The 24,593-nt window shown below is 44.2% G+C and overlaps 1 protein-coding gene across 2 annotated transcripts in view; it reads left to right on the top strand.

Annotated features, from left to right (window-relative positions):
- The window catches only part of TMEM132B (transmembrane protein 132B), a 220,584-nt gene that overhangs the window by 82,877 nt on the left and 113,114 nt on the right, over positions 1-24,593 (top strand). For both annotated transcript variants that reach the window (XM_072936167.1, XM_030285360.4), the window contains exon 3: positions 16,661-16,801. In XM_072936167.1, coding sequence (XP_072792268.1) covers positions 16,661-16,801 — 141 coding nt within the window. The remainder of the gene's footprint in view (positions 1-16,660; positions 16,802-24,593) is intronic.

Below are 24,593 nucleotides of genomic sequence, written 5' to 3' on the forward strand. Positions count from 1 at the left end.
GCTGGCTGAGCCATCGATAATGCACGTTGGCATCTCCCAGCAGAGCTTTCCTGTCCCTGCTTTTGTCACATTTGTCGCTGCCACCTCAGCAGAGGCGCTGGCTGTGGGAGCCTTTCACAGCACACAGGGAGTGACAAAAAACCACTCAGAGACGTTGAGGTTTCTCCTTGCTTTGTTTCAAGCCTGCACATCTTGAGATTTTTCTTGTTCAAGACAAATAAAATGTCCATGCGTGGGGTAATCCTAAGATTTGGCTTCACAGCCTAAATGCAGTGGATTTTGTGACCTCAGTACAGGGTGGCTGGGCTGAGCAAGGGCTCAGTGGTGTCTCCTTTTAGGGGCTTTTCTTCTCCCTTGTTCTCCCTCCCCTTCCATATTGTATAAAGCATTTAGAGTTCTCCGAGGCCATTTCCACAGTGTTGTGGTTCATCAGTAATGATAATACTTTAAATCCATTGTTTGTTTACTTTTTGTAAAAGTCCCCAGTTTCAAAACCCACTTTTCAACTTTTATTTCATTCAAATTTATATTGGTCTTGGGGGGAAAGAAAAATCCTGTGTACTTTGCCTTTTAGCATCTGCTTCATTATCCATTATATTTCAATACTTATTTATTCCAATGAAGGAATATAAATGTTGAAGCATTCTGCAGAGAGTCAAATGAACTGCCAGCAGTAAATAGCATTTTTGATCAATTTATTCATTTTTCTTTCTGTTTGCAAATTGCTTGTAAATATGCCTCCATTTGTACAACTGTGGAATTATTCTGCAAACAGATTACTTGAGTTGTCTCATAGGCAGAATTTCATCTGATCAGCTGTAACTTAGTGTTATTTATTTTTAAGAGTAATCCTCCTGTTTATGCAGTGCTTTGGCAGCACTGTCCTGATGCATTGGCTTGCACACTTTCTCTAGATCAACTTTTGACTAATTTGTAGGAGTTAAATAAACAGCAATGACTGTGCTGTTTTATTCCTAGCTTTGATACATTTCCAGTCCTTTGTCCTTGTGTTTATTTTAGTATTCAAACTCTTGGTCTGTATTCAGGTTGCAATTAGTTTTTCCTCCCAGTATTTCCTAGCACTTCTTAATGGGTTTGACCTGCCCTATCCATTTATTAGCCTGATCCTTATAAAAAGTCTTTATCATGGCACTCTATGGAACATCTACAACCCACAAAACCCAGAAAACTCCTCTGCTGTGAATTTGCAATCAAATTTCTTTGCTCCACAGAGCAGAGCTGACTTGTGCACAAGTTCTTAAGGTGAACATAATTGTTCCTTGTGAGGCATTTAATGAAAATGAAATCTAAAATCAATGGTCATCTGCTGAAACATCAACATCCTAGAAATTTAAGGTTTGAGCTTACTGGTACTTTGTGACTGGCCTCTTTGTCTGATGCTCCTGGGGAATTCAAGTAGTCACAGAGCACTTTCTCCCCTTATGCACTGCTCTACCTGGCTGTGTAAAAGTAGTCTTACATCAAGTGTCATGTTCAGCATAAATTGAGAATGTGGAGGAGGCTGCACTTTTAAACCTGTGGCAGGAAATCACATTAAATTCAATGTAATTACATTGTTCTAGAAATGTGATTATGTGTTTCAACTACCAGCCTCCCACTAAATTACTTGAGATCAGTCTCAATCTGTGGAATGAAATCTGCCTGATTTAGATGTAAAAAATGCAATAAATATGAGGAAATGCATTTTGCATTTATATTTTATGTTCACCTGCGACTGCTTATTACATTCTCCAAATCTAGCCTTTCCCCATCTCACCTGCTGCGTGCAGGGAAATTAAACCCTGACTTTGCTTAATATCAAGATTTAGTCTTTGCAGCACCATGTGTATGACATTGGCTACTTAATTTCACATAAAGCTGCAGAGAGATCTAACTGCAGGAATATTCAGTAAAGAAAGGGGCTCCCCAAGTGAAAATAAGATAAAATGTTCCCAGGACTAAGCCAAAACTTGAATGTAATGATACGTCTGAGGTTTTACTGTTCCAAAAAGTAGAAAAGATGGATAATATTGGTATTTCTGATAGATGAGTTTGAGATTACAGCTTGCAGACCCAATTCTGAAACCCACTGCTAGTCTGGGGGGCAGAGTGTTAAAACTGAGAGAACTTGTGCCTGAAGTTAATTGAGGATGATGTCTTGACAGTGAAGATTCAAGCCAGGAAGGCAACACCACCAGGAAGGAACAGAGCACTCTCAGCACCACTGAAAATCAGAAGATGCCAGCCTCATATTTAGTGATTTTTGGAATGGTGCCTTTCTAATTTGAGCTCTTAATCAGCAAATCAGATCATCTATAGCCCAGGTACCAGCTTAGAAAGCAATCTCAGCCCAGTAGTGCACTGTCTTCACTTTTAATATCCACAAGTTATTGACATTGGTAATCAAGAATAAGGCTTTGTATCAGCAATTACTTCCTGGGAGGACACTGTCCCTGAATGCCTCAGCTTTTGACTCTAGGATAAGGTCTGACACACTGACAATAATTGCTGGAGGAAAAAATTACAGCCACAATCAGGCAGGCATCAACAAACACCACCCGTGAAGGAAAGAGCTCCGAAAGGTGAGCTCCAGCTCCGTGTTCATGTTGGAACTGGAAAACAATTGTGACTTGTAAGTGCAAAACTGTGTCCATAAAAATACAGTGCAGATTGCTTTTGTTTCTTCATCCCACAGATCTCCTGTAGAAATAACAGAATCATTGGATCAGGTTGCATTTCTCAACCTTTTAGTCCCAACAGCTTCTCCTGTGTGCAGAGCACCACAAGAACTGGTGACTTTTTGAAAGGGGAGAGCTTGATTTATGAATAAATCTTTTCCAGCTGTCTCTGGCTAACTCAAGTAGAAGACATTTTTAAGCCTCCCCCCCACCTCCTTTCCATATGAAGTCTCAGTCAATGGGTCTTCCCCTTTGGTTTGATGAATATCTCAGCAGTGCAGTCAAAAGGACCATGGGCATAAAGGTTTTGCAGCTCTAGAAACCACTCAAATGTTCTGTGAAGATGAAGTAGGGAGGAGCATAATTAATCTTTCTCTCTCTTTCAAGATGTTTTAAGATCAGAAAAGGTCATTTTCTGAGAAGAGCTGGTGAGGAGCTCGGCGGGAAAAGGGCTTGTCTTCAGGAATTAATCCCCTGGTCTCCAGGATTGGGCTCCTGAAATATGTCTAAAAGTGCCTGATGTAGGAGAACAAGAAGCATTTCTTCCATCTTCGTGCATTTTATAAACCATTTTTAGTATAATTAAGGTCGTCCCCCCCCACCTCCCAAATTGTTATGAATATTCATGGCCACATGATGAGGGATATTATTTAATGAAGAATTCTTTTTGTTTTCCACTGCTATATCAGAATTTCCACGTCCTGAGAAATCCATTTTTATGTCAGAGTCAAGCAGGAGGCTGGCCTGCTGAGGGCCTTGTCTAGCCCTGCTGTCGAGCCTGGGGAGCAGAGCTGTCCTGCCTGTCCCCAGACCTGCTCTTGGCCACCCTGGGAGCTGGAGGCTCCCAGAGACAGCTCTTCCCCTGCAGGCACGGGGAAGATGAGCCACAACAAGGAGACACTTGTTTTACACATCCCCTGGAAGCAGCAGAGGAGCGGCTGCTGTTTTCCTGCTCAAGCATAACAAGCCATAATTAGTTTAGCCCTGGGTTATTGGTCCTTGCTGCACCAGCTCAGGAGATGTGTGTGTGCTCGTGTTCCTCATAGTTAAGGATTCTGGTGTGAAACCGTGCTGGCATCACCCTCGCTCCACTCACAGCCGGTTTTTGACTGGCCCCAGATTTACAAGCAGATGTTAAACATCCTCGGTGCATGAAGATGATTTTGTCCCCAGATGCCAAGCTGTGAGACCATCACATGGCACCACGGAGCTGAGAGCACAGCGTGCTGCCCCTTGTTAGCGTGACTTAACAGCTGATTTCCTTTAGTGAAGGTTTGGAATCCCCCCCTAAGCACAGCAGATTCCCTCGCTGAATTAGATTGTCTTTCTGTGGTTAGAGCCTGTATATCAGAGCAATTTCAGTATTCACATCCTCTAAACAAGGCTCATTAATCAAGAATTCATGACTAGCAGGGTTAGGGACTAGTGAAATTGGGAAAGCAGAACAGAAATGGGAAGTGCTTAATGCTCAGTTGGATACAGTGTCTCACTGTGAGTGTTTTTCTCTGAAAATCACTGAATTGTTATAATGGATTGTGGCTAGATTTTGAGATAGCTGATTCTGTGCCTCACAACCCCCCTCAGTGGGAAGGCCTGGTTTTGGAGTGTTATTGCAAACACTGTGTTTTCTTTGACATGCTGAAAGTTTAAGAGGCTTCTTGGTATCTAGCACCTTGGCCTGTGCAGTCTTCATAAAACATGAATTGTTCCTCCTCTTCCTTTTCTGATTGTGACCTTTGGCAGAGACGGTTTTTCATCTGGTGTCTGAGGATGTGTAAGGAGCTTGAATCATAAAGACTGGTCAAGAAAGCAGGCTATCCAAAATCAGAGCTGTGAGAGTGGCTCGTTCATATCCTCAAAAGTTGGAATTTCCTTTGCTTTTTGTCTTCCAGAAGCTCTCCAGGGCAGTGCTGAGTGTTGGAGCCACCTGTGGTTCTGCCTGTAAGAATCAGCTGCTGCTCAAGGACCTTTTTTTAGTCCTTCCCCCTTGGCAATATCCCGAAGGAATGTTGTTTCCCCCCAAACTAGAGGAGCATCTCCTTTAACAGGGATGTTGTGACTGAGCTGTGGTGGAGGATCTGCTGTCCTTCCAGGGGGAGTGCTGGTTCTGCAGGTGAAACCAAAACAGAGAAGTCCTGGTGGCTACAGCTGCAGCAGTAAAGGAAAAATGCTAAAACCTAAAGTCGGTTTTAGGATGGTTTTAGGAAGGAAGGGGAAAGCTACAGAGGGAATGGTCCCATCCCTCTTCTGATTCAGGAAGTGAATTTGTCCCTAATCCTGGAATACTCTGAGCACACAGACAAAACAGGAGCACGTTCCTCTGCCACTGAAGCCTCCAGTTTTTGGTTATGGCCTTTTTGTCCCTTTATGTCCCCAACATTTTATTACATGCACGGGTCCAGGACTTAGGCTTTTGTTAGAGATTAACGATCTGGAAATGGATTTGGCCTCCTCTGCAAATGAAGTCAGAAGCACAGAGTGCAGCTGCCTGTCACCCTGCTATTGCTGTGCCAGACCTGTCTGAAAGGTCTATATCATGTTGGAATCCATCCTGAAGCCAGCTGCTGTCTGCGAGTGATCCTCAGTCCCGTGAACACTTGAGTTTAATTTAAAAATTGCTGTAAGGATTAAAGAATCCTTCCCCAATCCTGCTGGTCCAGGGTGAGTAATTTCTTCCGACAGGCAAGTAAAATGCCATTAGTTTCTTGCATTACCATCAATCACTCTGGTAAACGGCAAGTAATTTTTGTGTGGTGGCTGGTAAATTTTCCTGACAGCTTTGCAAGGCTGCATAAGCTTTCTAAGCTGTGGCAGCGCTGTGAGCAACTCACTCTGGAGGGCTGAATCCTCCTGAACTCTTTGCCCATCTTTGGCTCTGGAGCTGCTGGGCTCTGTCTGTCAGGCATCAGCTCGTAGAATGATATTTTGGCCAGATCTGAAGAGCAGAAGCTGGGACTTGGAGCTTCAGGGTGTCCAGAGGCAAAAAACTGTCTGTTCATCTTCAAGGCTGGAAATATTGCAGGCAAATCCAGGCAGACAGGGTTTGGCACCATCCATTTGTGGGGCTTTCTCTGGACTTCATTGCAGTGGATGATGGACCCAGCCATCCTCTGCTGCACAGCTGGGCTCAGAGCAGAGACCAAAATCCTCCTCAAAACTGCAGAGTTCCAAAGGGGGATTCAAAGAGTCACTGGTGAAGGCTCAATCTACCTGCAGAGAGTGTTCAAAAAGCTCCTGAGAAGAATCACCTGAAGGAACCAAACTGGGCTACAGAGATAATATCTGTTGGCACCGTGGCCAAAGGTTTAGCGAAGTGCTGACTCCTGAGGAGGATCCTGGAAAATTGTCTGCAGGTTAGGGGAAAAAAAAAAAAAATCTCATAGTGAAGAAAGGAGAATGGAGGAAAAAAAAAACAGGGTGAAAAAAGTCTTTGATGTTTTATCCCAGCTGGAGGGCTGTTCTCATCAGAACTCGCTCGTTATTAGCCCTGCTCGGTGGTCATTGGTGCCTGGAGTACAAACCACATAATCATAATGCTCACTAAAGTTTTCACTACCAGCAGAAAAATGCTTTTCTGCTGTAATATATGGTGCCACCTTTTCAAGAAAAGTACTGGCCTGAGCTATGCTGGAAATTGAATTCTATCTTGTGGAAAGGGAGATTATTTCCTAAGGTTCCCTTATTCACCGTCCTAGCACAGTGCTCAAGGTAAAGGTGCACTCCAGGATGATTGATTGGCAAGCGTGAGAGGACTGCTGTTCCATGTGACAGGGATATAAAGAAGGATATTTTTATTTTTTGACAGTGAAGGGGAAATGGCATTACTAGTAATATTCAGCAATGTACTCTGCAGCCCCAGTTAGCTCTGCATATTTTATGGCATCCATTTTCTTTCTTCGATTAAACAACATAAAATCCCATAAAATACTCCAATAAAAACAACAACTACTAGTTCAGGCAAAGTTCTTGTGGCCTTTTTAATTCTGGGAGGATTTTTCATTGCTGTGTTGCTTTTTTTTTTTTCACTTCCCTCTAGCTCCATCCCCTGTGGTCAGGTCAGTGTCTCCTTGCCACGGCCTGGGTGGAGGTCCTGGTGACAACCTGTTCTGTGCTGCTTTTGTGTGCAGAGTGCTGAGCAAGTGTGGCATGGTGCAGGATAAATCCCTTAAACACCACTCCATGCTGGGAAACAACTGCTGGATGTGCCAAGGGCTGGGATGAGTTCAGTGGAATTAGAAGTGTATATAGATTTCAAAGATCTGCTCTTTTGAATTATCATTTTTTGTTTATTCTTCTGCTGCTGCAGCTTGAAGTTATTTTTGCCCTATTGATGTCTGGTAAAATAGAATTAATTATAATAATATATTATTGGATTTAATAAACTTGTAAAAGGAGATGCCTGATACTCCAGGATGGTGAGCAAATTCAGCTTCAGTGATGGAGTATTTTAAATGCTGTAAATCCTGCTCCAGTGTTGACCATGACATGCCATGGAGCTCGTTATCTGCTTTTGCAAGGAGAGGGATGGAAAGTTTTTATTTTGTTGTTGTTTAGGCGCTTCCAAAATCTCTGACCTTCAGAGCTTTTTTTATTTGTACAGGCAGAAAAATGACCCTTTTATAACAATTCTTTGTCTCCCAGGAGGCCTGAACTCTATACAGGCTGCAAATGTTTTTGCAGAGATGATCTCCAAAAGGAGCCTTTCAATAAAAAGAAACCTGTTAAGTAGCTTTGTCTTTGCAGGAAGAAACTTCTGCCTTACTTTGATTTTTTTTTCATTATGGTTTCCAAAGCTGTGTTTCTGCATGATTGCAAGAATTCCAAATTCAAATACTTTGAACTCCTTCAGGCTGGTAATGCATATTCTCCCTTAAAACTTCTGGGTTTTAAGGAAGAGTTTCATTTCTTAGAGCATTGCATTGGTTTCAAGGTAAAGGGCATGGTTTGAGCCTTTTAGATCTTTCAGGGAAAGGCTGAAGAGACTGAAGGGGCTTTGATTTTTATTCTGTAGATGTGTTACAGAGAACCACTCCAGCTTTTCACCTCTCCTCTCTGCAGAGAAGGTTTAGCACAAATTGTTGTGTTGGAGGGAGGAGGGCACCGGTTCAGTGCTGGAGGTGTCTGAGGGCACACGGCAGCTGCTGGAGTAGCAATCCACACATCCAGCTCAGGTAATTCCACAGAGGCACTGGGATCAAGGAAAACATCCCTCTGCCTTCAGGGAGGCTGTGAGCTGCTTCTGCACCCTAAGGAGGGAGGGATGGTGGGAGCTGCTCGGGGCTACCAGGATCATTTAGGCTCGGAAAATCACCTGTCTCCTCCTGATTCACAGCAGGAATGGTTCATTCATGTTTATTGGATATTTTGAATGTGTAATGTGTCCAGTTAGTTCTAGGAATTGTCTAGGAATATTTGCAAATTCTGGGTAATTTTTCCTGCCCTCCAGGCAGGCAAAGGACAGAGGATCTGCTCCCTTTCCATGCTGGTGTAGCAGGATTCTCTGGAGCTGGGCTAGTGAGATGCCAGGGTTGGCAACCCAAACATCAGGCCTGTCCCATGCTGTCACAAGGAGCTGTCAGCACAATCTAGACCCACACTTGATTATATTTTCATTAAAGTAATTTCTACGTCGAGGGTACCACAGTGTTTTCAGGTGGACTCCAATAAATGGTGGCTTTTAGTTTATCAAAAACAAGCCAAATGTTACAGAACTTTCTGACCTGCAGTTTGAAGCAGTGCTGGAAAATTACAGGAATATATTGAAATTCAGTAGCTGTACAATTTTTAGGACTACAAGTACATGGTGTCTCCATAGAAATAATAGGGTTTTTTCTCCTTACATGAATTTCCAAGCAGAGGTGAATAAACATCCTTATTTTGAAGTTGCCCAGCGAGTTAAATGGTTAATAGCATGTCTTGAGTCAATAGATTTGGACCTGATGTCTCCTGTCTCAGTGCCTGGCAACCCTTTTTCTCCCAGAGGGACAAAATTCCACTGTTGACATATTTCAAAGAAAACAGTGCTCACTGTGGGAGACGGCGTTTTCATCTCGTGTTACATAAAGACTTCAGAACCTCTCAGGTTTCCATAGCAGTGTTGGAAATCCATATAAAACAGGTCTGGTTTGTGACAGGAATAAATAAGAATAAAAATTAATAGCTTTAATTTCAAGCCAATTAGGATGCCTTTCTGCTGTTTTTCTAAGCTGTATTTGCTTACCTGAGAGAGAGAGGAGTTTGAAAAATGGAGTTTCTGCTGAAATGTGAAGATGAAATCTTAAAATGTCTTCTCTCCTTTAAAAAGCTGACAAAACTTGGGAGTTTTCATTTGGATATGGAAATACAACATGATGCTTGGCTGCTTTGAAGTTGATCACATCCTCTTTGCTGATTTTATGAGCATAGTCTTATGCCTAGAAAATGTTTCTCAGACACCTTCCCTTTCAAAAAAATCCCTAAGGAGGGGTGACACATCTTCTTCTGACCTTGCTTCACAGATGTCAAATTTAACATCTCAGTGTTAAACAAGCACTTTAAAATTCATCAATCTGGTCATCTAAAGCAGCTGAGGAACTCTCCTAAAATGTTGAGTCATTCTTAGGAAAAAAGGGGGGCTCTTGAGAGAGGCTGCTGAATTTTTTTTGAAGAGAAGTTATATGCACAGTTTGGTGAGAAGAAGGAGGAAGAATTTTTGGTAAAATACTCCCTCCATCATCATATCCTGTTATTCATCCTGCCTTATTTTTATCATGCTTCTGTAAAAGCTTCCTCAGAATCATAAGCCATCATACTCAAGGGGTGGTTGTGTTAATTTGTCTTCCCTAATAGTTAATTTATCACATGGAAAGCGCCTTACTGTCAGAATCCAAATTAAAATCCTGTTTACTCTTTTCATTATTCAAAATCCAATATGCTAGTGAGCTTGATGTTTTACATAATTTGAAACATTTGATGGGCTAGGGGGAAAAAAAAAGGTTGATAGCTTCACTTTTTGGGTAGAAGAGTAGTAGTAATTGTATCATTCTAAATCTTCAGCATTGATCCCCTCAATAATTTCAAAGGGTTTTCTGTCCTGTGAGTCATGGGGCTTTCTTGCTGTCAGCCACCACTTGTGTTGAGCAGATTTGTCCCTGCCTTGCCCTCCCTGAACTTGTTTTATCTGTGTGTCCTACCCGAGCTTTGGCGTTGCCGTTCCCCCTTGGGCGTGTTCAGATGGAGATTTTCTGTGTTGACAGGAATCGCTGCAGCCCCAAACGCTTGGCAGGGTTAAGTACAGCAGCTACAAAAGGTTCTTTAAAAATAACTGGTGCAGGGAGGAAGTGAGGCATGGCAGAGGGAGGGAAAGGCACATTTCCAGCTGGGTGTGAAGGTGGGCAGCACAGGAGAGCTCTGACCCTGCGCTGGGGAGGCGTTCTGGGGCAAATGGGGCCAGGCAGGCAGGGCACGGCACACCCAGCTCTGCTTTTTGAGCCAATTATGCACTGAGGGGTCAATCACTGGTGTGGGAACCCAGGGCTTCCCTCTGGCTGCCCTGGCAGGGGTCAGGAACCCCCCTGGACAGAGCCCCCAGAGACACTGGCTGTGATCTCTGTCCATGGAAAAGAGTTTTCAATCTTACAGGATGAATTACCAGCTCTGAGTGTTTGATATCAGTAATAATTATGTGTGGCACAGGTGCAAAAGTAAAATTTTAGGATTCTAGATGAGGGGTCCAAAGGGGACAAGATGGAGGAAATTGGGTGTGTCTTGTCCTTTTTCTCCTTCTTCATGCCCTCCATGTTTCACTGTGGTGTTGGCATTTTTCTGTTGGTTCAGGCTGGGGACACACTGTCCAACGTAGGTGACAGATATTGGCACGTTATTGTAAATCCAGCACAGGTAGTTTGTGGTATTTAATGTTTGTACCATCCCACTGAGGGCAGAGCCCCACACGCTGCCCTGCAGGACAGAGCTGCGGCAGGGCAGCAGAACATGTTAGAGATAAACAGAATAAACAACCCTGAAACCAGCACAGACCAATTATGGCTTCTGCTTTGGCAGCGGGGCTGACAGACAGAGACTTTCTACAATCTCAGGATCACCAATAGCACAGATTCCGACACTGGAGCAGTTTTTAGCATGGATGAAATTCAGACGTCAAATCTGGAGTAAACCCCAGGTGACTTTGGAAGTTGCTGCACCTCTCTCTGCCTTTAACCCCAAGGGCACTCTGGGGCTTTTGTCCCACCATTGTTTCACTGGCAACACCTACTGGCCCTGGCATTCTCCCAAGGCCACGTGGAGCTTTTTGCCTGCTTTTTTTGCCTTCATCAAGCCCTTTTACCTGGGGTTTGCTTCAGTTTGGTGCCTGGCAGTTGCTGTTTCCAAATTGCCATCTGCTCACCATCTAGTTACACCTCTCCATGGGGCTGTGTAGGCTGCTTGTTTTACTTTGCTATAAAGCAGAATATTCTTTGTGTTTCTGCTCTTTTGACCTCTTTGGAGAGGACTTGGGTCTTTGCAGGATCTTTATGTATTTTGAAGTGTATTTTAAATACTTGGAAAAATAACTTTGCTTATAGTGACATTAATATGGAATTGCAGAAGCAAACACAGCTGGCCCAGTGCTGCTATTTTAAGGAGAATTTGATGGGGAAGTAATTTGAACATAAATCTGTGACAGGTCTTTTAAAAGATAAAAGAACAAAAAACTAAAGTTCTTGGGAAAATATTTTGGAAAATAAACACTTGCTTAGCTTGTGAAGATTTAAGACCTGATTCCCCTGAGCTGTTGTGAATTCTGTGAGAGGTGAGGCAGTGCAGGGTTCCTGATTCTCACTCCCCAAGCCCACAGCAGCAGAAAGGGCATTTTTCATGGGCTTTCATGGCTGGCTGTTATCAGTGGCTCTGCAGCAGGAGAGCTGCCCGGGAGGAGGGTGAAGGTACCAAAATATTCCTTGGCAGCTCTGGGTCTAACTCCTGGTTCTGCTGTTTATTTTCTGGGTGACTTTACATCACCTCATTTCCTCATCTTTCTGGCTTACCCATGAGGAATTTTGTCCAGGAGGCTCAGGAAGAGAGAAGAGAGGGATGGTGCCTCTCCCTGGGGGAGCTCCCTCTGCTCTGCCTTAATTTCCCAGGAGGTTTTGCTTTCACACCCTGCAGGGATGAACTCCTGACTGTCTGTGCCTCCCTCCTAAACCCATGGATGTGGGAGCTGTGAATCACAGACCTGCTTCTCTCTCCCAGCAGCTCCCTCTCCTTCCTCCACCTCTACAGGAATCCTTGTGTTCCTTCCCTTATAGAAGCACTGCCCCTCTCACCCACACCCAGACGTCCCCAGATGTTCTATCCGAGCTCAGTGATGATTTTAATTTCTAATGCTTGGTTTAATGTAGCCTAAAACACAAGTATTTTAGCTAGAAACTCCCCGGGGACCTGGCTCACAACTAATTGCTTGCTGTTCATGCAATTCTTCAAATATGCTAAATGCTCTGTGAGGGCTTGGAATTACTGAGCTCTGCTCTGCTCTGGTCTTAAAGATGGGGAGGGCTGTCCAGCTGGGAATTGGGATGGATCAACTCTCCTTCTGGCTCTGCAGAGTATAATTTTGGGCAAGTTGACTAAACTGGTTACAGCTTGGATTTCCTGTAGGGAAAGGATAATGGCTTTATTTTTAATTGGGCTAAAAATGTGTGTGGAAGGGCTGACTATAGAAATGGCTGGAAACTACAAATGAAATTTATCATAACTGTTATTATTAGTACGTCATTGAGAGTGAATTTAGCTCAGACCATGCTTTCCCCCCTAATGGAGTTGGGAGGGGATAAGAGGATTTCTAAAATAGCTCTGAAAAAGTCGTTTTTCTCATAATTTTGAGCATTTCCCATCTGCTGTGAGCACATCTCTGCTTTATTTCCTAAATATCTTTTCCTTCTGTTTCTATTTTAAAGTTCCTTTTGCCAAGACTTTACCTCTCAGTTGCTGCTGCCAGGCTTGGGGCTGGGGCTGTGTGACAAGCAAGGATTTACCTTTCAGATTTTGCACTTAATTTTCTGGGAGGCTGTGGAATTTCCCTTGCTGCTTAAATCCCTCCTGCAGCTCCTAAGTTTCCTCCCAGCCCTGGACATGACTTTCCCCTTCTTTCCTTGTGTTGGGAGAACTGAGAGAGGAGGTTTAGAATGGCTCAATTCACGGGGTCAAATCCATTTCAGGCTGGGATTGCATTTTAAAAGAGTTTCTGGTTCCAGGTTGGCAGGCTGGGAATGCTGCTCCATCCAACCCATCACGGTTATCTCTTTATATTCCGCAGGAAATGGGGGACACATTGTTCAGGGGAAAGTCCTGCCAGGGCTGCCAAATGTGTTCCAAATTCTACACTGCAAGCAGCTCCTCGTGTGCCTCTGGAGCTGCAGGAGAGGCCAAATTTCCAATTGGCTGTCATGTTTTGTTCCTTTTTTCCTTTTTTGCCCCTCTCATTTCAAAAATTATCTTTATAAAAAAAGTAATTGAGCCATCTTAGTGGTAGCAGTTGCTTATTGGGTGACGGTTCTATGAAATACTTCAGCAGCTCCTTTCCACACTTTCATGCACAGAGATGGCAGAATTCTTGTCAGCTGGCAAATTTAAAGGACATCAGATTTTTTTCAGGCAATTCCATTTATCCTTACAGTTCCCTTTGAGTTGGCAGAGCAACTCAGTATTTTATATGTGGGGAAGGGAGGTATAAGAAAACAAAATGATCCACCCAAGCTTCTAATTGAAGCCTGGCACGGAGTAGGGCCCACACACGTGCCATTCACCATCCTTTCTCCAGCTCATGGCAGCTCTGCTAGGAATTTCTTACTCTTTTCTGAAGCCTCAGTCCCCAACACTTACAATAATTTTTGTGCCTGTGGAGTTTTGGGGGAAGATTTAAAGATGTGAATCACTTATCTGAGGAACAGTAGGCTCAAACTCCCATATGTAGGCTGGTTTCATTTGAATTTCTTGACTTTTCCTAAGTGAGAAGCTGAACGTAGTTTCTTCCTTCTTTCAACCTTCCTGGCTCTACTGATATCCAAAAATGCAAAATGACATCTTGTCTCAGCCCACCAGAGCAGATGCAATGCAAGGGATTAGACTGGAATTTTTCCTAAAATGCAGCGTTCTGAGACACTTTTGGAAAACGTGGCTGGGGAGCAGCGAGCGCTGCTCACTTGCAGGGCAGCACGGCCAAAAACCACAGGGCTCCTCTGAAGGGTCACCCTGATGGGAAGGCAGCCTTGGGCCAGCAGGAGAGTCTCACCTGATGGCAAAAAGCATCTCAGACACAGGAGGGTGAAGAGCAGAGCTCCCTGGCTGAGGGACACACAGCTGAGGGGCTGGGCTGGGAGGGAGGTTGGTGTTTTGGGGTGCAGGGTCCACGAAACAGGCTGGGACAGCTGGATGTGCAGAAAGAGGCGGATGTTGGAGCTCCTGCATCCTTGTGCTCTGTGGGAGGACCACTGATGGAGGCAAAGGGGAGCAGCTTCAGGAGGAGCTGCACAGGGGTCCTGAATCCTGCCCAGGTGTGCAGGAACTCTGTCCTGTAGCTCTTCATCCTTGGTGTAGCTCCTCATCCTCATTGTAGCACTTCATCCTTGTTGTAGCTCTTCATCCTTGGTGTAGCTCTTCATCCTCATTGTAGCTCCTCATCCTCATTGTAGCTCTTCATCCTTGTTGTAGCTCTTCATCCTCATTGTAGCTCCTCATCCTCATTGTAGCTCTTCATCCTTGTTGTAGCTCCTCATCCTCATTGTAGCTCTTCATCCTTGTTGTAGCTCCTCATCCTCATTGTAGCACTTCATCCTTGTTGTAGCTCTTCATCCTTGGTGTAACTCCTCATCCTTGTTGTAGCTCTTCATTCTTGTTGTAGTTCCTAATCCTTGTTGTAGCTCTTCATCCTTGGTGTAGCTCTTCATCCTTGTTGTAGCTCCTCATCCTCACTGTAGCTCTTCATCCTCGTTGTAGCTCTTCATCCTCATTGTAGCTCCTCATCCTCATTGTAGCTCCTCATCCTTGTAGCTCCTCATCCTCTTCCTCCCAGCTTTGGTTCAGGACAGACAAAAGTAGCTGCTGCAGAGAGAAGCTCTCTGCAGTGCAAAGCTGTGTAGGAGGACATAACGAGCTTCTGGCAGATGGGAAAATGCTGATGAATCCTGAAATTGTGAGTAAGTCCCAACTGTCCTGGTGTGCCTGTCCCCCCAGCATCTCCTGCCCTTCAATTAACCTTTCATTAACTAGGATTTGACCTAGGTGAAAAGTCAGGTTAGAAGATTTCAGACACATTGTCAAGAAAAGCATGGGAACTTGAGAGAATGGTGATATGGATTTCTTAAAAAAAAAAAAAAAAGAAAGAAAATTGGCTGGGGAAGAGAGAATTTAAAAACTGGTACTTTGATTTGTTTGGGTTTTTTTGGGTTTTGGGGTTTTTTTTGCCAGGCCCTAATGATTTTTTTTCAAAAGTTGTTGACTAATGAAAGAAAATATTGAATTCGTTGCTGAGGGCCTAATTCTCTATCTCATGTGAATGACAAATCAGTCTGAAATGAAGCCATGCAGGTATCTTGCAGGAATTATTTGGTCCAGTGTAATTACTACAGAATAAGTGAATGTCCCTCTGATAAAAGAAGAGGAGGTGACAGGAAAGGGGCACATCAGCTTTGAGGAATGCTGTTTGGAGATATGAATGTCTGTGGGAAAGCAGGAAGGAGACAATTACAAACATATCAGGTGAAATCCTGTTGCAGAGAGTATTTTTCATCAGATTGGTTATGCCAGGCATGGATGTGACCCATCAAGTCAGTAAAGGCTTAGAGGCAAAAATAAGGATATCACAAAAGCAGGATGAATTCATTCCTTCTCAGAGGAAAACACCACCCATGGAGCCGTGAACTCACTTTGATCCAAGCACATGAAGCCAGCCAGAGCTCCAAGGAAGTTTTTAATGGTGTAACATGAGCACCAACTGGCCATGAGGCACGGGGCAAACCCATCACAATTTACTGTTAAATAACACTCCGGGTCCCAGCAGTGCTGTTCCATTCCACCATATAACTGAAAGGTCCCTCTTGGCTTTGCTTTTAATTAATTAAGTCACAGTAGTGGTGAGCGTGGCGCCGCAGCAGTTTCTCTCTGCCTAATTGTTCTCCAGGCATATTTGCAGCACTCCTGTTGTAATCCCAGGCTTGTTTCAGGAGTCAAGCTGCACAAATGAAGTTCCTGCTAATAACAGCAGTTTGTTTCCCATTCCTTGGCAATCTGTTCCTAACGCTGAGCCTCGCTGGAGCATGGACTTTTTATTTTTGGCAAGTTTTATTTCTTCTGAGCCAAAAAACGGTGACATTTACCAGCTACCACACTGCTCTCAAACTCCAGCCATTCTCAGGAAATCAAAGTTTTCCATGTCAGCATCATATTATTTTCAGCAGCAGCAGTCTGATGTGCCCAGTTTGATAGCTCCTGCTGCAATGACATAATTATTTTCCTCTCTCAGTCTAGGATAACTTACACCTCTTCTCTCCTTCCTGCATTATGGTCTTTGAGCAATGAAACTCATTTTCTTCCATGCAGACGTCCCTAATATTAGAAGAACCTCACTCCCAAAGGTTTGCAGGCAGGAGGATGTATTTTATATCACATTGCTCTTATTCCCCATCTTAAACTGCAGGACAGACAAAGCAAATAAAATCAACCCAAACTTCATGACATCTGTTTCATTTGTATCGGACTGGTGCCACAGGAGCAGAAACCATTCTTCATCTCTCCACATTGCTCAGGCTGAAGTTGACTGGCTTTGCACATAATGAAACTCATAGCTCACCCCTTTAAATGATTGGGTCTGTTTCATGTTTTTAAGGCAGAGTGACTTGTGTCACTGATTACTGATGGGAGAGGGAGCGTTTCCTTTCAGCCCCCTCGTTCCCCTGTCTGGGTCCATGTGTGGATGTGTGGCTAAGGCAATCCTTGCTGTTCCCCACCAGGATCAGGACGGCCCCAGGAGTGAGGATCTCGGACATCAGGGTCAGTGATGCTGACCAGTGGGGAGTGCAGGAGGAGACGGACAGCGCCAGGAGCACGGCCACCCTCACCTGTGTGCACAACGACCCCGGCGCCGAGGACAGGTGAGCCCAACCCATCCCAAACGCTGCCAGAGACACACACACCCCTCCTTAACTGCTGCAATACTCCTCCTCTGCCTCCCTGCCAAAGCTCTGGGTGATCTGCTCAGAGCTTTATTCCCTCTGGTTCACTTCCGAGCTTTTGGGAGTGGATGATTGAATTCAGCTGGAGGCAGCCCCCCAGTTCCTTGCTCACATCTGCTTTTCATGACCCTTCAGGGCAGCAGAACTTGTGTTGCCAAAGAGCCAACAACAACAAAAAAAAAAGAATTAAACCAGAGAAATATGGAGAACAATCAAAAGCAATATGGGACGATGCAGCCTTCTTTATTTGAAAGCTGTGGAAGTAACAGCTATTCACTGTTATTTACTAATGCTGCAAAACACTCGGAGTGTCTCTGAACTCTTGGAATGCTCCGTACATTTGTGATGGGAATGCTCCCACCAGCTGGATCAAAGTCTCTGCAGAGGGGCTACACAACCTCGAGGCATGAATTCCAGGCAAACCTTTCCCTTCATTTGCTGTTCCATGCACTTGTGCCCCAGTTAAAGAAAAAAAAAAAAAGGATAGGAAAGAAAGGGCTAAAGGAAAGGAGAGGAAAACAAAAGGAAAGAAAACAGAAGAAGAAGGGGAGGTGGGGGAAGACCCCTTTTTTCCCTAAGCACATTTGTAAGTTGTAATTCTGGGGGGATGCAGGAAGTTCCAGCCATCTTCCATCAATATTTTCTGAGGTTTCACGGGCTGACAATGCTCTGGCCACTGCATTTGGCACTTTGTCTCCAAGCTGCTGTCTTTGGCAAGGTGTCCCAGCTCCCCAGAGCTGCTGCTGAGGCCAGTGGGGACCTCTGTGCCTGTCCTGGAGCTGGGAGGGGACAGGGTGGCTCCAGCAGGGAGGGCTCAGCTCCAGTGGCTCATGTGGCTGTGATGCCTTAGGATTTCAGCTTTTATATTTTCATATATTGGTAATCCTGCAGTTCTTTAGTGTGTAACTAAACTCCACACACAATGTGAGCTGCTGCTTCCCCATGCTGGGCAGACACAACAATTCCTCTGCAGGCCTGGCAATCAAGGACACCTCACTGCCTCAGCTCCCAAGAAATGAAAACAAAAGGGAATTTTGTGGGGAGTAAACTTGGTGTAAATTACTTCATTAGCTGAAGCTGTAATTGGAAGATTAACCTCCAATATGCAAATGGACCAAACTTATAAAAGTGTGAAAACTCGTGACCCATGGTCCATTTTGGGTGTAGCCCTTGGAGGTTTTGTCTGGCCTAAATGTACTTGAAGGCCCTTCAATAAATACAACTGCTTTTTATTCCCTCAATTTTGTCTGCCCTCTGTTTTTAGGTAGTCCCAAAAAGCAACAGGTGGCTGGGCAGGGTCTGTTCCCTCTGAACTCCATCAGGTTCTCTCCTTCTAACAACCATGACCTCTGTTCCCTTTGGAGCAAGGTGGAAAACCATCAGTGTGAAAGTGAAATACTGAGGGTAAAGGAAGATTGAGGTCATCTGATGGTACTGAAATCAAAATGAAGGGGCTATTTTTAAAGTTGGATGGGAAAAAAAAAATAGCCTGAACACTGAAACTTATTGCCTTGTATGTGGTTTCACTAATCCATGAAATTATACCTGTCACAGTAACTTACTTTTTATTAAAACTGAATTTTGCTTTGTGTTGAACTGTTAAATTGCACAAAAGCAATGCATCTCAAGTTAATTAATACTTTGACCCTTTCCTTTGTGAGATTAGTTTAATATTTTTGGATTAATTAAAGTATGCAAATAGAAACTGCTGAAAGATCACTTCCAGATTTGCAAATATTGTAGTGCTTAGAGTAAATATTTAACTTTGATCTTTCCTTTAATTTGTCTTTTTGGTCCTAATGATGGCCCTCCTGTTTCTTTTGTAGAATGTCAAGTATTTATGTAGAAGTTCTGCTGTTTCATTTAAATGATGGGAGACCTGAACTTGCTTCTGTTAAGGTCAATGTGACAGAATTATCACTAGACCTGGTTCATGTGTTCCATTTTAGCAATCCAAGGAGCGTCTCTGAAGGCAGTTTGTGTCTGAGCGAGGGTGCAGGATCAGCCTCTGTTGTGGCAGAGCAGAAGCTGCCAGTGAACACAGTGGTACCCACCTCAGGGGAGATGCTTTTTTCTCTCAGAATTAATTTCACTTCTGCTGACTCTCCCAGCTGGGTAGAGCAGCAGTGGGTGAGCAGGACTGAGCCTCTGGGCTGAGCTTAGCTGATTTCTGGGTGAGCTTTGGCCAAGTTCATGGTGGGTTTGATATCAGAACGAAGACAAACCCGAAACAGGGAAATTATCATCTCTGGCTCCAGATCAGAAGGGTTTGGAATGCTGAACACTTACTTTTTTAAAACTATAAGACTATAGTTTTAAAGTGTAAAACTATTAAAACTATATTGTATTAATATACTATTTAAAGAGATACTGTTCTATTCTACATACTTATTCCTTACTTACCTATTGAACTAATTAATAAACTCGTGACTCTGCTGAGAGCCCGAGCCACAGCTGGGTCCCTTTGGTCACTGACCCCAAACAACTTCACCAGAATCCAACCCAGCCATCCCTGCAGGTGAACAGTCCCCAGCCACATTCCACATGGGCAAACAAAGGAGCAGAGTAAAGATTGTTTTCTCTTCTTCTCCCTGTGCTTCTCCAAGAAATGCTGAGAGGGAGAGGATGTGAATGGCACAGGTTTGAGCAGGGTGGAAAGCCCCAGCAGCCCCTGGCACAGCTCTGGGGACACTGAGGAACCCCCAGGAGTCACAGCCACCCTGAGACCTGTGCCCTCCACCCCAGCCAGGGCTGCTCTGCACTTGGGCTGTGCCTTACCCAGTGCTCAGCTCTGATAAGAGCCCCTGACAGACAGAGCCTGCGAGGAGAGCAGTGGCTCTGGGCTGTGACATCTAATCCTGCCTGCATTCCTTTCAGCCCCTCTTATCAGCTGGAGCATTTGCAAATTTGCTTACTTTTCTAATCTTTCTGCCTCTCCCCTCTGCAGTGTGAACTGCTATCGGGAGTTTTGCATCTCTGTTTCTCACATTTCCCTACGCAAATTGAGTGTCCATTAAAATGCTTTAAATTAAGACCTTTCCTCCTTTCATGCAGAGTGCATCGTTGCCTTTTTTGTGCATTAGTTAAAAAAAAAATTCCTTATCACAGTGTTTCAGGCAGTTTACATTATATTCTATTAAAAATCCATTTTGTCCAAGGTTGTCACAATTCATAGATTAAAGCCTTCAAGAGTGTGTTTTGTTAGGAATACATTCATAAATTCACCTCTTTAGTAGTCCCACAAGCTTGTATTTAAAACCTCTTTTTTGATAATGCAGTTGAACAAAGAGCATAAAAAGAAGAGATTTATTTTTAATATACACACACCAGTATATTTGCCCACATCTTTTCTCATCTGTGTGGAGCCTTGCTTTGCCCTTACTTTTGCTATCTCAAGGGAGGTTTTTGTAACTCCTTGAGTGAGGAGATTGGTTGTTGCCATCTGCATCTCTTCTCCCTCGAGCTCTCTCCTTGGGGCAGAACTCTGAGAATCTCATTTTGGTGGGGATAGTTGAAGCCACAGTGTTTTGGTTCAAAAAAACCCCACAGTTTATTCTTCAGACACAAATAGTTCTGCTCTGTGCCTGCAGCTGGGACCCAGCACTTCCATCCCATGGGGACGGACCCGTGTGGATTTCTGCTTTGAGTGCAGACATGGCTTGCAAGGAAATCAAGGCTGGGGGGCTTTGCTGAAAATCAGGGTGTTTTCAGCCCTCTGTGCACCACAGCTGAGCTGCTGAAGGGCTGGGATCTCACCCAGTGCTGAATTAGTGCAAGAAATGCTTTTGAAATACACAGCCAAAATTTGGGAGCCTACCAGCCACGAGCCCTTGATGGTTTGCTGCAAACAGATCCCACTTTGTAGGGACCATGCTTGGTCCATGGTTTTTTCCACTGCATTTGCCAAAGATGGATGGAGCCTTGCTGTTCTTGTGTCCTTTCCTCCTGGGAGTTCTCTGGAAGCATTTCAGGAACATGCCACAAATTAGCCTGCAGTGAGACCAGGGCAAGAGGGCTTGAAAGAAATGCCCTGACAGCCTGGACCATCTTGGCAAGCTGTGGGACCCCATAGCTCAGGGCTGATATCCTGAGGAGCAGGACTGCAGGAGCTTTGCCAGAGTGATTTAGCATTTTTTAGGATTAGGTTATTTCAAATTAGTGCTGAGCAGGAGCTGAGTTTCCATGGTCTCATTTGAAAGGCTCCAGAAGAGAACATATTTCACGGTGCTCGGTGTTCTCCTTGCTGGAAAGCTGAAGAACAAACACTTGATGTGACCCTCCTCAGGACAAAGGGGGTGGCACCAGCACAAAAGCTTGGGCCAGAGAGCTGCAACAGTTCTGAAAGAGAATATTATACTGAGAGATCATTTTCCCTCCTCAGGAACAGCCATTAAATTGGATTGGATTATTACCAGGTAAGAGAGTCTGCTCCTTGGCAAACTAGTATTTTAATCAGGAAGGTTATATTTATGCTAAACTAGCAACGTTAATCAATTTGATTTTACCTGCAGTGCTGAGTAGAGTGTTATTGAGACCAAACTGGTTCTTCTCACCTAGGGATTATTTTATCTTCATGTCTTTAATACAGCTTCTGTCTCTCAGGATATCCATCACTGCATAAATTAAACTTGCATGAGGGGCACTCAGCATGCAGAAGTAGAAAGAGTGAAATCTTCAGAAGGCTTTTTTTCAGGTGTCCTCAGAAGTATTTATTCTGTTGCCTGAAAATTTATGTATTTTTTTAAATTGATGCAGTCCAGCTCAGCTCTAACATTTGACATCCTCTGTCTTTAAACTTGAATGAAAAATGAAGATTTTCTTATGATCATTCAGTTTCTTTACTATTTTAGGAGGTGTCTACAGAATTCAAATTATTAACTTATTATATAAAATGGTAATTGTCATGTATGTTTAAAACAAGAAAAGCAGTTATTTTATGTACTTACAGGCATGCAAATACATCCTCCTGTTTTAAAATAATTCACTGCTTTTCCTGTGCTTGTGAATACCCTTTGAACCAGGAATATCAGCCAAAAGAAAGATGTAAAACTTGCTGCCAGTTAAGACTTGTGCATATATTTATTGAAAGTAAATATGTATTGCTGGCATGGATGCTCAGCTATGAAGATACATTATTTGGTTTTGTTTTCAAAGCTTTGGGGATGTCTTGAAAAGCCTCTCAGAAAAGAGGTTTTCTGAGCTGATTTACTGCAGTGACTTGGCCTCCTGGAGCTGAGCTGTGCTGGTACCCGGGTCAGCTCAGCACAGGGCAGGCTGCTGCTGCACGGAGGAGTTTGGTGCTCCTGGGAGATAAATAAAGGCAGAAAGACGGGCTGCAGGCACTGTGCACACAGCAGAGCGCTGTCCCCCACGCTGGGGCCGCGCTCTCAAACACTTCTGATGTGTTTATTGCCACAGGAACCCATTGGCCCCAGGACAGCGAGTGTGTAAAGTGCCACCAGCAGCAGCAGCTGTCTGACAGAAGATCAATTGCATGTGTTGCTGTGCACAAAGAGCAGGGACTGGTGCAGCCAGCCTTGCTCCAGATTGTTTTGGGGCACACAAAGGCAGCGGGCTGGATGCCATGGAGTTCACACAGTGCAATGAAGGGAATGAGTACAAGGAGCAGGGAAAGGAAACACGGGGAGGTGTGGAAAGCAGGCAGGAGAGAGAAGAGCCGAGGGAAAATCCTGGGAGATGGAAAGGGAAAAGCCAGGGAGATGGGAAGGAAAAAGCCAGGGAGATGGGAAGGGAAAAACCAGGGAGATGGGGAGGGAAAACCAGGGAGATGGGGAGGGAAAAAGCCAAGGAGATGGAAAGGGGAAAAAACAGGGAGATGGAAAGGGAAAAGCCAGGGAGATGGGGAGGGAAAACCAGGGAGATGGAAAGGGAAAACCACTGCTGTCACTCCCTGCCACACTGATGTAGGTGAGGACATTGGAGTTCCTCAGGAGCTCTTCCCACCATTAAAGCCTTATTTCCATGAAGCTGGACTTCAGCTGGTTTGGAGAGGAAAGTTTTGAATTAAAAATTAGGGGTGCTTAAGGTGTGGAAAGAAGCCACAAATGCTGTGGTGCTGTTTACTTGGGTGTTTCCTTCCTCTTCTCAGGCGCTTTCCTCAGGTCAGAGGTGTGATGGACAAAGAAAGGTGCAGTGGCTGTGGGATGCTCGTGGCCTTTGGGTCCTGCAGGAGTTCTTTCCCTGGCCTTTGGCCACCCCCAAGGCAGCTCTGTCTCCTGAGCCATTGACTGAGAGGATTTTATCTTTACTGCACAATGTTGAGGCTGTGACCTCTGCTGTGAATGATGGACTCTGTTCTTTGTGTGAGGAGTGTTCCAGTGAGAGGCATCCACACACATTTTCAAACACAAGCAACTCTACTGAGTCACAAAGAAAACCTGAGTTAGAAGGATTTTAACCAACCTTTATTCTTTATATTTTGTGTGAAAGAACCCAGGCCAGCCTGGCAATGTTCCTATTAGATGAAAGCACTGACTCCTCACAGTAGCTTAGAGAGGACATAAAAATAATAGACAAATTACCAGCAGTAGGAGCGACATCTTATTGTAGAAAACTGCGGTGTGAGGATCAAATATCATTTCTGGAGGGTCTTTTTTCCTATTTGATTTTTTCATTTTTTATTTTTTTCATTCAAAAGAACAATGGAATTGTCCCCATCTCCTGTAGGGAGTCTTAATACCCTGGAAGCCACATGGATTCCTTCCTGGCCAGCCAGCTCTGTTGGAATGCTGCTCCTGCCTGTGTCTCAGCTGGGCTCAGTGCTGCTCTGGTAGAATTTCCAGCAGAGCTGGGTCAGAGCTAGAGCAGATAATTTCTCCTGGCCCCGTTTCACCAGCTCAGGAAGGTGATGGCTTAGCCACTCTTCTTGTTCCATCTTACTCCATCCCATATTATGACCCAAAAGAATCTTTTTAAACAAATGCACCTTTGGTATCTGGAGCAGCCTGGTGTGCAGTGCAGGAGGCCCAGCAAAGTCAATGTTCTGTTGTCTGGAAATTTTGGAGAATAAGGAACATTCTGTTGGAAGAACTCAATACAAACAGAGGCATGAAAATTACTTAGAAAATTAATGCTTGATGAAGATCTCTGGACTTGCCAAACCAGTAGAAAGCTTTGTGCAAATCCAGAGAAAAATGCAGAACATTTATTTTCGCAGCATTTGGGACTACAGTGAATTAGAAAAATACGAGGAAAATAAAAAGCAACAAAACCCAAACATTGTAACTCCAGATCCTTTGGTCTACTCCTTGGTGCAGAGGTGAACATGCAAAGGAATGGCTTAAATAAACTCTTCATGAGTGTAGTCCATAGAACCTGATCCAAACCCTATCCTGAGCAACACAAAAGCGAACCAAATCATTCTGAAATTAATCTTGTTTTTTAATTTGACCTAATTACCTCGGTTTTGGGTATATCATTCCTCCATGTCAAGCTTAATATTGATGTAACAGTTGGGAAAGTTTAATTTCAGGGTAGGGTGGTCTGTATAATTAGGAGTGCAAGAACGTGGCAGGAGGCTGGGAGCCAATTTCCAGTGCATGCAGAGGAGCTGCAATCGTTATTCAGCCACTGGAGCTTGCATCCTTCTCCACACTGGGTGCCAAAGGGAATGAGGGCACATTCCCAATCCACGGGCTTCTCCAGGTCTCTGCTGCCTCCTGCCTGCTCTTCCTGTGCAGGGGTTTCAGTG

This window comes from Taeniopygia guttata, chromosome 15 (genome assembly GCF_048771995.1).
Source record: "Taeniopygia guttata chromosome 15, bTaeGut7.mat, whole genome shotgun sequence".
Taxonomy (NCBI): domain Eukaryota; kingdom Metazoa; phylum Chordata; class Aves; order Passeriformes; family Estrildidae; genus Taeniopygia; species Taeniopygia guttata.